General features: G+C 35.4%; 1 protein-coding gene across 2 annotated transcripts in view; it reads right to left on the bottom strand.

Moving 5' to 3' along the window:
* The window catches only part of Kcnh7 (potassium voltage-gated channel subfamily H member 7), a 446,649-nt gene that overhangs the window by 18,775 nt on the left and 410,638 nt on the right, over nucleotides 1–17,236 (bottom strand). For both annotated transcript variants that reach the window (XM_076569567.1, XM_006984601.4), the window contains 3 exons: nucleotides 14,717–14,922; nucleotides 12,873–12,954; nucleotides 2,645–2,908 (listed from right to left, as the gene is read on the bottom strand). In XM_076569567.1, coding sequence (XP_076425682.1) covers nucleotides 2,645–2,908; nucleotides 12,873–12,954; nucleotides 14,717–14,922 — 552 coding nt within the window. The remainder of the gene's footprint in view (nucleotides 1–2,644; nucleotides 2,909–12,872; nucleotides 12,955–14,716; nucleotides 14,923–17,236) is intronic.

The following is a 17,236-nucleotide window of genomic DNA, read 5'->3' on the forward strand; positions in this document are numbered from 1 at the left end:
ACTTGACCTCAGCGTTAGGAAGGCCAGAGTCAATTTCATTTTTTTCTTTTTAAAGTTTTGCTTAAATAAACCCTTCTTTGGGATGACAAGTCTCAGAACACAAGGGAGTGAAACTGCTGCCCATTGCTAATGCAACTACCCTGTCAGAATGCAGCACTTGGATCTGCAGTCGTTACACTTGCATATTGAAGTTCATTACAATATATAGCATTGCACTTGGAAAGTTTCTGTGGAGTGATCTTTGCAGGGAATCAAGTTTTTAAGTTCTTCACTGGTTAATTATATTAATTAGTCATGTTAAATGCATGTCACCTTGACTGAAGCTTTGTGTCATCAATTTCATTTGTCAATAGGCATGCCTATTTGCATGTCTTATCTTGATAGCTATGCATTATCAAGATAATTATTTGTGACTTGAATGTGGATTACATTATGAATTTTGAAAACATGGGTATTTGGAGATGTTAAAATCATCTGAAAATATAATTTGTTGGGCACAAAAAAGAGTTAATTAAAAGTTGGAAGAAGAAAAATTATGAAATGAAAGGCATTTGAATTCACTGTCAAAGAGAATCATTATAAAGTCAAAACCTCAAAAATATCTTTAATGACTTGTCACTTGAGAGCCTAATATTCAAGGAGAAAACATGTTTTTACAAAAATCATCTTACAATTATTCTGCACATAGTAGTTATTGTTCAGTTAGTTCTTCAGAACTTTGACTTACAGGATACAACCTGTTTTCTATTTTTAGTACTACCCAGAATCCATTTTCATAAATAACTAAAATGGGACATTTGATAATCACATCTAATATTCTATTCTTCCCCTGTGATGAATGAGATACTATTTCCATGCACTTCATCAAGATTTTAGGTTGTCTAGAGGACATTTGCATAAATTCTTAGCTTATTGCCATGTGACATCATGATAAAAGCTGATGTGACATGATAGGGAAAGGAACTCTGGGAAATTAGAAAGCCTAACCATCTTGCACTCAACAACACTTTGTTGTTGGGCATTCCTGTGGAATGATGATGATGATGGTGAGTAGTGTCTACCTTTTCAGTGAAAAATACTTTTCTTTCCTCCCAGCAGAGCATCCTGGTTTTCTTTCTTTTTGTTATAATCTTTTAATGTTTCACGATATTGTCTTTTAAAATATGTGTTTGTTTTTATTATGTGTATATATGTGTGTGCTGCTTGTCTGCATGTGTAGCACATGCATGTGTAGCACATGCCAGAAAAGGATAATGTATCCTCAGGAACTGGAGTTATATGCATTTATGTACCACTAGATGGATGTGGGAACTAGGAACCAAGCCCAGGTCCCCTACAAGTGCAGCAAATACTCTTAACCACTGAGCCATCTCTCCAGTCCTGTATGATGCCTTTTTAATCTTCACATTTAAATTAAATAAGAAATAGTTGGAAAATAAAACCTAGTAGAAAATATTAAATAGAGCTTAGGATTTGATCCTAGAAAATTTTATTTACAGATTATATTGTTTAATAATAATAATCAGTTGGTTAGATAAAATTATTTCTATCTTAAAAATGAATAAATTGGGTCCTGCTGTTGGTCAAATCATTTACCCAAAGTCATATAGGATGGCAGAGCTATTTTTATAATCCAAGTAGTCTGACCCACATCTCCAAGTTGACTTAAATAGCAAGATCTAGCTAGATATATAGATCTGGAAAATTGATTGTTCTTCCTGTAGCATTTAAAAAGTGTTGTTCTCTGTCCTTTATCATAAAGTCTGAAAAATAAAGCATGCTGCTCAGCTCTTGTGTATTTTCTACAACAAATCTTTTGTATTTTGTTATTCCTTTCAGGGGAGAGGTGAAACAAGAATGTTATCAAGACTATGTTTTGTGTCAAGACATTTCTCTTCCTTCTAATCCACAGTGAAACACAATTCTGTTTGGTTTACATTGTGCTGTAATTGGATGGAGCTTCCATATTATAAAGTTATTAATGCTGAAGTCAAGAACTGGTATGGAGGGTGAATATTAAAAACTGACCTGTTAGCTTTCAGCAAATAGCCTCTGATCCTTTCTTCCTGTAATCAACAAGCTGCCGACAACACTGTGCTTAGTCTTACACTAAGTTTGATTGGCCATAAAAACCTCCCGAACTAAAATTTTTTGGGGAACACTATTGTAGGATTATGCAAACTCTTTATGGATGTCCTTCAATCTTAAGACATTTAAAACATTTCATGAATTGAATGGGTTAGTGTTAATCCCGAAATTCTCCAGAAAAAAACAGTGCCACCATTTTGGCTGAATTTACGCAAGCTTTTATTAAAAAATATTAAATACTGACAAAGACGGAACTTGGCCAGGACCATCACCTGACCATCAACTTTCCAGGTAAGTGGCCTTGAGACAAGTGTTGGAAGAACTTACATGGGCAAAACCCATAGAGCATCGTTCTTTTACAGGATGCTTTGTTGTTATTTTTCCAAGAACTACAGTTCCCAGAATCCCAGGAAGTTACCTGGTCTTTGGGCAGATGGGACATACAGGTTAACTTCGGGTCTAACATCAGATGAACCTGGGCTTGTGCAGTTCTTAGTTTCTGAAAAGCAATCATTTCCCATCTAGCAATGAGGAGAGACCACGGATGCTCAGTTACCTTTGCAAGAGTGACTTCTTTTATCTGTGTGAATTCTTCCTGAGGGGGGCATTGTTTCTTCACCATGGAGTCTGGTTGCTTTCACCTTTCTTGGTGTAGAATCTACTGTTCCCAAGAAGAGTGGCTTTTGTTCATCATCGATGGAGGAGATGAAGGATGACGATCTGCTTTTCCTCTCTTCAAAATGCTTCTTGGAACTCTGAAAACGTCTTATTGTGTCTGTAGAATCGTCAGGGTCATTTGTGCTGTTTTCTTTGCTAAAATCTATCAAAAAGAGATTATTTTCATAGTAAACAACCAAATGTGGGTCTTGGTGCACATTATCCTAAATGGCTGTAAGTAAACTACCTTTTACTTATGGAAATATGTAGTTATGTGCAGACTTCTAGATTCAAGGATTATTAGCTTATCTTCATGAAGTAAAATAATCATTTCAAAATTTAAAGAAAATGAGCAAGAGCGAATTTATATGGAAGAGAAATGATGTGAAAATTAAAAATTACACACAGTCAAGTCTTATTTAGTCTTAGAATCAGGCATATTATCTCTTGAGGAAAATGGAGAGACTAGGGAAAATGTGTCCTAATTCTAAAATATCACCACTATACAGCTTGTTATTTTTTTTTTTTTAAACCTTTATGCTGTATCGTCTGTGACAATCATTCACACGTTGTAAAGGTCAAAGCTGGAAGCCACTTCAGTAAAGTCAGGCAGACCGAGTTTCAACCTTAGCTCAGGAAATGGCCTTGACATTCCAGGGAGTTTGGCTATGTAGCACATTGCAAAGAATATAAAGCTTAAATACAGTAATTGAGGTAAGTTTCTTTACCTAATTACACCAAGGCCACTGATGCATATTGACTGCTTCATAGAGAAATGTCAAGATAATTTGAGCCCTGAAGGTTATGTTAGAACATATTTCAGCAAGAAAAACTCAGAAACAAATCTCAGAACTTGTTTCTATTAGTGTCCTGGGGAGAGAGTGCAATTCTCCATCTGGTTCCTGCTAATAACCAACCAACAAAACTCCAAGAGGTATATCATTTTCTAGAGAAATTTTGAAGACAGTGTCCCCATCCACTCTGTGCCTGATGTGCTCATTTTGTTATTTATAGAAGGCCAGATGAACAGATTTAAGGTCACTCCAGAGAAACTTCCAATTGCTTTTCAAAATTCCCATATGGCAATGAAATGAAACAAAGATACCCCCCCTTTTTTAAACAACAACTTATAATTTTAAAAAATATTAAAAACCAGAAAGCAGCTCAAGGTAAAAATGGGCAGTGTTTAAAAATAAACTTTCTCTGAAAGTTTGTGGTCTATCAGTTTAAGTCTAGCAAATGCAGAGAACCTAATGTCGTTCCTTAAGATATCACACTTGTTCAGCGACTCCATCATTGCTGTGAACATCGCAGACCCTCCAGCAGTGTGGTGATGACTACTGCTCTGAGATTTACACGCTGCCGCTCAACCACCCATCCAACTGTGATTATTCAGATCAGCACACGCAGAAGTCCTTTTCTCCAGTATCATTGACCCAACTCCCCTTAAACTTCCAGACTTGATCCTTCCCATCTTCCTCTCTGTTTTCTTTATCTTGTCTCATGCAGAGCCTTCTGGTAATACCACCTGCATTCTCCTCTTTGTGAGCATATCATTTCAATCCTCAGGAAACAACAGGTACCAACTTTATTTTAGTAAGTTTGAGAAAAGAATAAAAGCTCAACTTTTCTCAGTTTTCACTGTTCCAAATTTTCACAGCCTGCGTTTCCAGTCCTAACTAACCCTTTTGAATTTAATAGTCTGGTATTTGTATCAACTCAAGCTTCCCATCTTAATGTTGACATTCTTTGTAACTAGATCACAGAGTTTTTCCTAGAGGATCCAAATTTAAATTAAACTAGTCATTGAATCATGTGCCTCTCATCCAAGTGTGGGTAATTATAGTCAGTACATACCACAGATTAATAAGCTACTTTGTCACATTTGATTTGTCATTGTCTGTGGATTTTTAATTCCCTCCACATGGGTTGTCTCAGCAGTTAAGAGGTTTTGTTGATCTTTCAAAGGACCCAGGTTTGGTTCCCAGCACTCACAGCTCACAACCACCTATAACTCCAGGTTTATGGATCTCACACCTTCTTCTGACCAGTGTTGGCACAAGGCACGCACATGATACTCATACATACAGACAAACACTTGTACATATTAAATAAAATGAATAAACCTTTAAAATGTTAAATCTCTACATGTGGAAAAAACGTTCCATCTCACCTTCTAAAATGCCCAGTTTTAACTTACTAACTCATGGTCTGATTTCAGTTCTTTAGACATATGATATATTGGTTAACATGAATGAACTAAAACAGGCTGATTTCAATGTAGGAGAGGTACCCAGACTGTGATGAGTAAAGAATGACTAATATTTATCTCAATAGTCTAAAAATGCCAATTATTCCATATACATAGGACTTACCTCTTGTGCCAGTTACTTTTTTTTCTGTCAGCTCAACACAAACTAGAGTCATCTGGGAAGAGGGACTGGCCTGTGGGGAATTTTCTAGTTTAATGATTGATGTGGGAGGACCCTGCCCACTGTGAGTGGTTTGCCCCCGGGCAGGTGGTTCTGGGTTGTATAAAGCAAACTAAGCAAGCCATGGAGAGCAAGCCAGTAAGCAGTGTTCTTGCCTAGTCTTTGCTTCAGGTTCCTGTTCTAAATTACTGCCTTATCATCTCTCAGTGCCTCGGTGATGGACTGTAAGCTGTAAGCCAACTGAACTCTTTCCTCTCCAAACTGGCCTGCTATTTTATCACAGAAATCCTCTTAGCAAGAAGTGGAGGTACATGAATAATGAAATAACAGAAAAAGTTTGGTGTTCTTGACGGTTTCTGTACTCCACTAGATTATTGCAGTCTGTGTGAACAGCTGCTTGGACGAAGCCTTCCCAAAGCAGGATTTTCTGTTTAATACTAGCTAAATTAAAACTTCATTTTCTATCATATAAAATGGAAATGGAAATGACAATCTACTTGTAGACTGAAAATAGAAACTGTCATGTTTAGTCTGGAAGCTGGCAGGTGTAATTCGCACGATTGAGCTGTTGAAATGCACTGTTATTAGCCTTCAAGTACTAGATTTTGATGGCCTGTCCCATTTCTGCCTTTCCCTAGAGAAACTGAATTATTTGATAGCCATTAAACAGTATCATGGCATGTTTTTATTCATTCTCTTCCCATTCTGCATTGGTATTCCAGGCAAATATTGAAGATAGGGAGATCACATTCTGAAAGAGATCTGAGAAAATTTTATGCTTTCCTTTTTTCTAGAAATGAGGTAACGATCACCCATTCCGATCATTTTACAGAGAAGAATTCTTTTCTGCTTGTTTCATTATCAAACTTGCTTTCTGAATCAGATGACTATAAATCTTGTTTTTTTTTTATTTCCTCCCATTTCTATGGGCTGACAATGCTTTTCCTCCTCTTTTCCTCACAGGACATAATTCTACAGCATGTGTGGCTTTCCTTGTAGGTGAGTCTGTAGCTTCAGGATGAATTCAAGTTAATGAAATTAAACTTATTGATGGAGTAGCTGACCCAGCTGTCTTACAATTGATAATAGAAATAGCTTCCATGACAAAAAAGTCAGGGAATAAATACTTAAACTCCCTCTGTCTTTTACAAGTTTTTCTTTTCAGATTAATTACAACTTTTATTAGTCAGACTCAACAGGGAGACATAACTCTTGGTCAAAGAGAGACATTTAATGAGTTTTTTAGGCATTTGGGTTTTATGTTTCCCACTGGTGACAATTTGGAGGTAATCTGAGTACTCTCTAGTCACTTAGTTTAGGAAAACATTTCATTGGGAACTTAAAGCCAGGAGTACATTTCTTCACTTGTCATTAAGTACCTTAGGCCCTCTGTCACTTCAGAGGCTTGAAAGGGGACCTTTAAGTAGGTTTCCATACAAATGGTAGATTAAACAGCCTTACAAACTAAAAGAAAGAAATGATGCATTTGAGGAGATGTCACAGTTTTATTTAGGACAAATTGGTTCTAAAGCTCTGTAATAAAGCAAGATAATGACAGTTAACCTGTAGTGGGGCTTAATAATTCCTGGGAGAAGATCTTAAATATTTTTTCCACACTGAGGAAAGAAGTAATGGTTATGCTGAAAAGTATGGTTGTGGCAGTTGCTTTTTGCTCTCTCTCTCTCTCTCCATATGTGTGTGTGCATGGATAGCCAAATATTGCATTATATACCACAGTTGTATGCAGCTTTTGCTTTTTAACCATGCTTCTAAAGATCTTGTAAAGAAAGGTTTCACATACATGCCACTAAAATAGGTAATACAAATTATATAATTACTTGTTAATAGGGGTATTTATTTATTTATTGAGACAGATGTAGCCAGGTTGGCCTCAAAATCACTAGTTAGCCAAGGACTATCTTGAACAATGTATCACCCTACTTACCCTTCTCAAGTGCTGGGATTATTGATATACATCATATCGACTGGAAATCATTTATTTTTGAGAAAGGTAATCTGGAACTCAGATATCAAATTATTTTGCCAATTTTATGAAAGGATTGATTTTTTTTAAAAAAAGATTAGATTTATACCCTGCGTCACTCATAAAATAAGTTTAGCAATGTATGCATTTATTTCTTTAGTTACTTTCATTGATGTTATTTTCTTTTGAGAAATACTTTCAAAATTTGCCAGATTCTAGCATACAATCACTAATAAATATAAATACATGTAATACAAATCACTAAACAAAGTAATAGTTCCTACAGTTGTCAGTAGAAAGAAAAGTTGTAATAGTTTTAAGGTGCTCAGATTGCATCCATGGAACACTGAACTTTTAATTTAAAATGTCAGTCTCTGTTCCCTACTTTTAATGTGGGACCACGTACGCCCACTGGAAGGGAATAATAAGTATACTTCCAATGATTTCCCTGTATCTGGTTGTAATAGGCACATCTTTTAACACCTCATTTTTCTCTTGTATTGTTTATTTTTTTACTGTTTTTCATTTTTGGAAGTTTGTTATTGATAACAAGCTTGGTTGTGATTGCCAGCAGCTGCCGGAGTCCTCTGATCTTCAGGAGCTGATTATTAGGTCTACAAAATCAACATAGTACATATATATTTCTCTTTTAGAAACACCTTTAGGATTCTGGGAGAACTTCTATTGGCTAACAATGTTTACTTTCCTTCTGATTCCACATATTTTTCAAGTGAAACTTAAATGAGGCTAATTATTTACCATATCTTTTATTTTTAAGCTTTGGAAAAGGAAGTAGGGAACATGACCATAAAGGATGAGTAGAAGCAAAAGTAGGTATTTATGTTGATTCTGAGCGGGAACTTGAGCAGGTACAGTCAAGCTAGATCTGTCTTTGGGAGGCTCATACTTTCCGTTCCCTCCCACTATAATAATGATTCAAGGTAACCCAGGCTTTAGGTGAAAAATGCCCCAGCAGTTCATTTTCCTAGAAATTCACAGTATCAGCAGGTGCAGTATGTCATGGTTGTTGGTTTCACAACATCAGCAGTTTCTAAATGGTAAAACCAATTAAAGAGTTCCTCCTTTCTAAATTATCTTTTTTTCCCTTGCTCACCATTTGCTACAACTATGGAAAAGCAAGTTCTACAGAATTCAGTAGAAATCTTTGGTTTTGCTGCTAAACAATAAAAACAGGTGTAATAAAAATGAAAAAGCATAGATAGACATTAGCTGTTATACAGAAATTTTTGTTTGCCTGTTAACTAGTGAAAATTTTTTCTCTTATAAGAAGAAACCAACTTTTTAAAACTAAAAAAAAAAAAAGATTTAAGTAAAGTACCTAAGAGCATTTAGTACACAACAAACACTCAATGATTGTTTTATACATGAATGGGTGATTGACTTACATCCACAACAATGTTTCTGTTACTAGATTGTTAACTACCTAATGTCATAGGTACTCCAACCATCTATTAGTGACTACTTTTGTACATTGGTTCTACAGAAGGCATTGAGCAGAACACACCAAATATTTGACATGTAAGTCTTGTTGGTATATATACATATATGTATGTGTGAATGCTTGAGTATGGAATGGTACTTTATGTATCAATACATACATATATACCAAGACACAACTACATATTTTATAATATACTATCCATAATACTGTTTTCCGTGTTAATCTACATGCCATTGTGCTAATATTGTATATATTTTATTCAGTGCATACATTGTAATATTTTAAAAGAAATATTCCCAAGACTCAATTAATCACTTTAGCACACTTGAGGGTAAGCATAATCCAACTTTGTAGACCACTTAAGTAGAAGTGATTTTTCATTGTTTCTTTCATTAGTTTATTTTGCCCAGCCATCACAGTTTCCTTGGCAATAGAATACATCACTGAAGCATCATTTTTGTTCTTCGTTTTATGTAGCAAGAAGATTGTACTTCCATCTTGAGAACTCTAGCATCTCTACCTATGCTGACCCTAGTCATAAATCCTAGGTGCCTGTGTACCAGAAGTTAAACACAGAATTACCCCCAACCTTCAAATTTTCTATGATAATTCTTTCTTATTGGAAAGTGGGTTTATTTCCTTAGAATAAATTTGAAGCTCATGAAGACAAACTATCCACATCAACAAATTCCTTATGATTAAGTCGGCTTGGCAGAGGTCCTGACCATTTCTTTAAATATGCTGTTTATGCATGCTAAGGTGGACATACTAAGGGCTAAAACCTAAGAACTTCCAGGTTCTTGTTGCGTAGGCAGTGGGAAACCAGGCAAGATTTTACCTCTGTCTGCCTGTTTCCTATCTGCGGACTATTCTTCTCCCTGGTGTCTCTGCCAGTTGATTTCATAAGACATCAACACTCCTGGAATTCAAGGATCTGTCTCATAGGAGCAGTAAGCTAACACTAAAATAATTGGTACATTCCCTAGGAGCTTTTAGTTTATTCAGCCCTAGGTTGTTCAGTATCAGAGAATCCTCTGGAAATTCTCTATTATTGTACATTGACCTCTTCTGTGTGTTTTTTCTTCCCAGAAGATAATTTTATATGACAAAATATTGGAAGACTGACCACCTAGAGAGCATTAGATTAAGGTGACTGGGACTAAGTTGCTCTTAGCAAAATTTGCACTTGCCGGCAGCAGCCTGGAATCCCAAAGAAAAAAAGCCTGTAAAGCTCTGGTAAATGGTAATTAATTGTATTTTCACATTGTTGAACTCACAGTAACACATGGGTATGCTAGGAAATATCAGACTGATACAGAAAGGCAAATCTCTTGCTATCTAAACTTTATATAAACTAGATCTCATAAACTATGGCTGCGATTAAAGGGAATGTTTTCAACATCGATAGAAATGTCTGGGTACATGAACACTGTGTGAATTGTGACATGATTTCAGGGTCTTATCAGAAGATAAACGTGAGATTATTTGCCTTGAGAATGGGGAAAGTGAACAAGATTGAAAGGAGATTTAATAAATCTTCAACCCTATGGGGAACTATTGTACATAGGCTACATTGCCGGACTGTTCTTCATTTCCAGTGAGATAAAACCAAGAGATTAACATCAGGATGAGGGACTTAGATTAACTCTGTGGAAAAACAGCTCGACATCAGGGGTACTGTTTTAGAAAACTCCACCAAGAAAATAAAGGTGGTCATTGCAGGAAAAAAAATTGCCTATTTATGGGTAGTTTATGGAGTTGATTAAATGATTTAACTATTGACACAAGACAACCAATATCTACCAGTTTTTTTGTTGTTGTTGTTGTTTTGTTTTTGTTTTTTTGAATCTAGAGTTTGGTAGAGAAAAACAAAACAAAATAATCACACCAATAACCCAAGCATAGAGCAGCTTTGGCAATATCACAAGAGGAATGTACCTTGGGAATCCATAAGAAAATCCTTATGCATTTAAAGTGATCAAGAAAATGCTCATGCTAAACGCATCACAAACCATAATTGTTGTGAGTGAAAAACAGTCTGGTCTGATTGTATGTTAATGTTTACTGTGTTTGTGTTTGTATGTTTTCAAAAAGGCATGGAAATTTTTTACAAGGAATAACGTATGCAAGAACATGGACACAATGTACACAAAAGAGAGAAGAGTTTAAGTCACTAAAAATGAATAGCAAGCTAGTAGATGATATCTCCAAGGGAAAATATTTCAAGGGAATAGAGTTAAGAAGAGAACTTGAAATAAAAATACAAAAAGGAGGAAGAAAAAGGTTACTCAAGTGCTATTGAATTTGTGCTTCTTCTCCTCTTCCTCCTCTTTCTTCCAGTGGCTTAATCTGGTTTGAAAATGGCAATCCTCTTGCTCCAGCCTCTTGAGTACCAGGGTTATGGAAACATATCATTCTGCCTGGCTCAGTTATAATTCCAATAGACATTGCTGTACATATGGCAAGCCCTGGAACCACTGGGAACCAGTATATCCCATTTTTATGAAGTTTACAATTCACAGGTAGACAGCATTGAGAAGTAGTATTTTGAATACCTACAACTGAAATAAAGGCTTCAGAGGAGATGAACCTCAGGGCAAAGGCAAGGAGCTGATGAGAATAGTTAAGGGATGGCAGTATGAAATAGTATGAGATAAAAGACTCAAAGAAGTAGGAAGAAGCCAATTCTATTAACAATACACAGAACAGGAGACTGACTGTTTTCTCCAGGGATGAACCCTTGATAGGTTATCAGATTCCAAGTAATCAGTCTTAAACACATTTATATAGCAGCAACACTAAATAGACTCAATAGATTGTCTGCCATCTATGTATGTATGAATGATCTATGCATGTATGTATGTATGTATGTATGTATGCATGTATGATGTATCTATCTATCTATCTATCTATCTATCTATCTATCTATCTATCTATCTATCATCTCATCTGTATATGTACCTATATCTATATCTTATCTATATCTACATGTAACTTAATGAAGAAGTTATAAATTTGAGGAATAGGGGCATGGGAAGAGTTGGAGTGGGAAGAGGGAAAAATAGAAATGTTAACATAGCACCCATGTATGAAATTCTCAAGACAAATCTTAAAAATTAATAACAATAACAACTCCTTGGAAGAATTTATATATATAGGTGACATAAATGTAATTGGAAAAAACCCATCAGTAGCCCAAGCTGCAAAATAGATGAAAATAAAGTAGATTTTACATGGAAAATGAGTTAGTTAAAAAGCTAGTTTAGTATTCTAAGGGTGTATATGATGATATCTAGGCTCAATATGGCTGTGGAGATGGAGCTAAACGAACCAATAAATACATAGTTTTGAAAGTAGAGATGCCGGAGATAGCAGTAACAAGCCTTATCAGCACTAGAGTTTCTGCATAGCTTGAGAGAAGTTATGATCCTACATGTTTGTGGAACTGATCTGGATGGTGTGAGCATTTGTAGAGTAATAGATATGGAAAGGGAGGTGAATTCCAAGGAAGTATTACGACATACCTTTGAGAATTAAGTAGATAGTTTAATAAAAAGTTGAATTCACAATATGGATGCTCATCTGGCCTGTGGTTTAAGATATTAATATGTACAACTCCCAAATGAGGACAGAATGAAATGAGAAGCATAAATGATATTAATCAGAGAAATAGTATACTACAAATAAAGAAAAGAATGCAGAAGATATCTTAAGAAACTCAGGGGTTTGGGGAGAATGCTCAGTAGATAAAGTCTCATAAACATGAAGATATGAGTTTAATCTCTAGGACCCATACAAAAACATTGAGATTGTGACATGTGCATGTATTCCAAAAATTGGGGAGGCAGAGGATCCTGGAAGTTCACTGGGCAGCCAGTCTAGCTTAATTTTGAGAACCAGACCAGTGAGATTCCATCTCAAAGGAAGGGGGAAATACTCCTAAGGAAGACATTTGACAGTTTCATGCCCTCTGCACACTTGATTTCATTTTTAATCAGTTTACCCAATTTCTCTGTTGGTGCTGTCCTTGAAGACATGGGGTGGCTTTGTTGAAGGATGCAATTTAAAGATAGCAACCCCCAAACAGAAACCATGTTTCTAGTTTGGGAACAAAAGTGATTCTCCTAACACTATCAAAGCATGAATTGAATTTGCTTTTGAAAATCAGAACTATAATGAGTGTGTAAGCAAGAAGAGCCAGTCACCACATGTTCCAGATTAAACTTTACAAGTAGGAAGAATTAATTACCTTTTTCGCCTTCACTTTCAAAGGACAATCTCCTTCTTCGTAGTTTACAGGTGTCCCCTTCCGAATCATTTATGGATTGGGACTGCAGCAAAAGATCAACCTTTGTTAATGGAACTCAAAGGTGGAACTAAGAGGCTACTCAGCTTGAACATGATGTATTATCAGCAAACTCTTTGCTATGTCATACCACATCAACTACTTTAAATATTGAGAATTGTATTTTTGGCCAGTAGTAACAATAATTTGCTTGAAGATTGTCTCTAAATTGTAAAGAATATTGATAGAATAATTCCAGTAGCTTCAAAATTTGATTGGGGGAAGCCATGGTTTGTAGGAGTTATAGGTTAAGAATGTTAGGATCTGGCATTAGAATTTAGAGACAAAATATGCCATGTAAGGAGACAAAATATTCCACGCAAGGGAACATTTTGTATAACATGATAAACTTTTAAAATATTAATAATTTAGACAACTAGAACCTTCATTATTGCTAGAAAATGTGTGAACCAATTACCAGTAGCTAGGATGTATAAATTACTTAGTAATGAACATAAGGCTAAATTTAACAATAAATACATAATTGGAGACAATAGCTACTATGTTGAGGGACCTTTATAGCACTTGTTTCAGCTCCTCCTCCTCTTTTGATTGTCTGTACAACATCAATCTTGTAAATCAAAACAGAAGCTCCTGCACTGTTCATTTGGGTGCTATCTGAATATCAGTACAAAGGAATTACCTTAAGTTCATAGTTGGTTTTTGGACAAAACCAGAATGAGATTTGGTGCCGTCTGACATAGATCACAATAAAGTGTTCAATTAAAATCATTATGAGAATATAGTTTTAAGAATTGGAGACTTTTTACTGTGTGTTTTAATTTTTTTTCGTGGGTTTGAAGACAAGTTTAGCTCCGTTAGCTCAATTAGAACACTGAATGGCCATCTGACGACCCTAGAAACTGCTGCTTCTTAAGTCTCTCAGAATGCTCGGAGATGAATACAACTCCATGGAGACTTAAATCTAACATCTTTTGCCTAAATATTGACCTAGGGAAATTTTCCATAGAATATATTAGCTCATATGGAAATACACTGGGCAAGTTCCAGGTACTCCATGTTTGATTTATTATAAGAGGGCATTTAGAATTGGGAAGGAGTTCCTGAAACTTGAGGAACTAACTTAGTAATAAATTGTGAGCTACAATGTAAGTTATCTTTCCACAGGACAGGACCAGTTTATAGATCACAGATCACAGTTCACAGTGGAGCACAGTAAGAGCCAGACTCCCAAAATCATTATAGGTTAGGTAATGTGCAGAATTGAAAGTAAAATATCATTTCTATTAGACCACATTCTATTCACTCCATAGCCTAGATTTTCACTCTATTGTAAGAGTTAATTAATTCATATTTCATTAATTTGAAAATTGAGTTTAGCATTAATCTAAACTTTAATAAGGCTAATATTTTCAGTACTACAGAGAAATCAGTAGCAGCTGATATGGTAGAAATAATAAATGAGAGAATATTTTGTCCTCTATATAAGATAAACTTTTTTTAGGGGATGAAACCACTCCTTTTCCTACAAATAGTATAATGGAAACCAAGACTCTAAGAATTCCTAAAAGGTGAAACTTAACTGACCTTTAAAAAAATTATTCAACATCTTTTAATACTGATTTCCTGCCCTATAATTTATTAATTTCAATATTCAGCTGGTCTTTTCTCTAAGTATTTAATATTGATACATTTTTGTTGCAATGTTTTGTTGGTTGTTTTCAGAAGCACTTGGCAAATCTATGAATGGCATTTCAGAAAGGTGAAGGTCAGCAGTTGGTCTCTACCTTTGCACTCTCATGTCTTAGGTTGAAAGTCAGTTCTAGATTAGTCAGAAAGTGGTCAGAAAACTCTGGATACATATCCAAGACCTCCAGCAAGTCTTCTCGCTGGATCTTATGCAGGTCACAGTACGTGAGTGCTCTCACATCTGCATTCGACTTGCCAGGCTTGGCATAAAGATGAACCATTTCCCCGAAGATATCATTTTTTCCTGAAATAAACCAAAAAAGAAGAGGAAGGAAAAAGAAAGAAAAGGAGGAAGGGAAAGAATTAATGTTGTGTATATATAATGTCATATATATATATATATATATATATATATATATATATATATATATATATATATATATATTAGAAAGGGACATCGTCCAACTGGCAAATCATTGAACCAAAGATTTCAAATGTAAGATCCTATACCTGCAGGTACATGGGGAGCAAATTTCTGTGTCTTGACTGATTGTACAATGTTTGCTGAATGAAACTTTGCTCTTTTTAAAAGTCACGGTTTCTGTTATAATCTCTTTCATTTCTTTATTTAGGCTCTTTTGCTAAGCATGTAGGATCTAGAGGATGCCTTCATTTTGTTACACTCTTGAGTGCTAGCTATGGATCTTGCCATATGGTTTTCTAAATATACCTTCAGGTGGAAGTGTTCTGATGCTGTTAGTCCAGGAATATGAGAGGCTGAAATGAATTGAATTCATGTTCTTTCTGTTCATCAGGATCACGTCTGGAGCTTTTGCCAATTAACAGCTCCACCATTCCTCTGCACTCACAGATATGGACAAGTGATATCAATACACCTAGTTTCCTCCAGATACCAGTTCTGAATCTGCCTTTAAAGTATTTGTTTAAAGTATTTAGTTCTATGTCCCCCACATACATCGTCAGGGTTTTGGTCACCTGTTCTTTGCTTAGAAACTTTGTCCCCTTTGTGCTTCTACAAACACTGGGATTATTTCAGTATCTGGATTCTGATGGTCCTCCCCGTCACCTCCGCCTACCCATGTGTTATCTGATTTTCAGTTTCATTCAATGACAAGAGTAAGAATAACCGATATTTTTCTGAGGACCATGTAGGTGCCAGGTACGGTGTCAAATGTTTATGTGTATTATGCATATGTATGTTTATGCGTATATATGTATATTATACCCCAAAATAATTTTGGGAAGATGTGATTAGCATCAAAAATTTATAAATATTGAAACAAAATTAAGAGGTAAACTGACTATAAGAAATAAGGTCATTTCTTAGTTGGGTGAAATAGAGGAAGAAAAAGTAGTCAGGATTAAAACTCATGTATTTTGACACCAGAATCATTCATTATCTTTACCTGCTAAAGATATCAAACTTCCCAATAATTCTCAAAATTTCATGGCCATTGTTCTGTTTCTGAATATCAAGGTACTAAAATGGTTTATACCCTTAGTAAACGTTGATAGACTACTTTATGAAGTTACTTGAAAAAGTCATTAGTAACAGTGCAAAATAGTGATTTCTTCATATATCCAGAAGGTTCTTTTCAGACTAAAAAACTTCTTTGTATGCCTTATGTTAGCTTTTGGTGGATTACCACATATATCCTCCAATTTGGGGAGCTATCAATAATGTTTAAACAATAATGCTCCAACAAGCCAAATATCCTGGAATGTTCTTTTTTTTTTTTTTTCTTTTCAAGACAGGGTTTCTCTATGTAGCTTTGCGCCTTTCCTGGAACTCACTTGGTAGCCCAGGCTGGCCTCGAACTCACAGAGATCCGCCTGCCTCTGCCTCCCAAGTGCTGGGATTAAAGGCATGCGCCACCACCGCCCGGCCGGAATGTTCTTATTTTAAATGAGAGTTTAATAAGGAAAAGTAAAATACCATATACTAATAAATAGAAGATATTATGCATTGTTTAAATAAATACTTATTAGACTTTGAAAACCATAATAAATAGCAATATTTTTTTTATGCTAACATGCATGAAAATTGGGACACCAAAGGAGAAGCTTTTGAAATTCCTTAGTTTGAATGACTTAGTCTAGACATTGCTTTTATGACTCTGAACTATATTTGCAAGGGGTTTATATTTTAATTATCTTCTGTGACTCTAGATGAGCAAGGAAGCAACCCTGCGATGCTGAGCAGCACTTTGTACTTACTGCTCTCTAAACACAGAAGCTCAGTGTTTTTCACTAGCTTCTCGCCAGGACAGACAGGCATAAAGATCAGCCTCTGCTTTTCTCGGTAACACACCAAGATGAGCTTCCAATGCCAAATCCAGTAAAAACTTTCTTTTGATAAGTGGCCTTGAAGTGACTTAGGATGCTTTTATTCTTTGACTCTTTATTGGTTTAAAAATAAAATTGTGTACCTTCTCAATCTGTGGAATTTTTTAAACTGTAATAATAACAAAATTATCAAAATACTAAGGAATTCACTTAAACCTCTTCATTTGTGTAGGGCATCTAATGAGCCTTGCTTTGGTTTTGTCCATCAACAAATAGATAATACTTATGAGTTAATGTTCAGATATGAGAAC

Source organism: Peromyscus maniculatus, chromosome 4 (assembly GCF_049852395.1).
Source record: "Peromyscus maniculatus bairdii isolate BWxNUB_F1_BW_parent chromosome 4, HU_Pman_BW_mat_3.1, whole genome shotgun sequence".
NCBI lineage: Eukaryota > Metazoa > Chordata > Mammalia > Rodentia > Cricetidae > Peromyscus > Peromyscus maniculatus.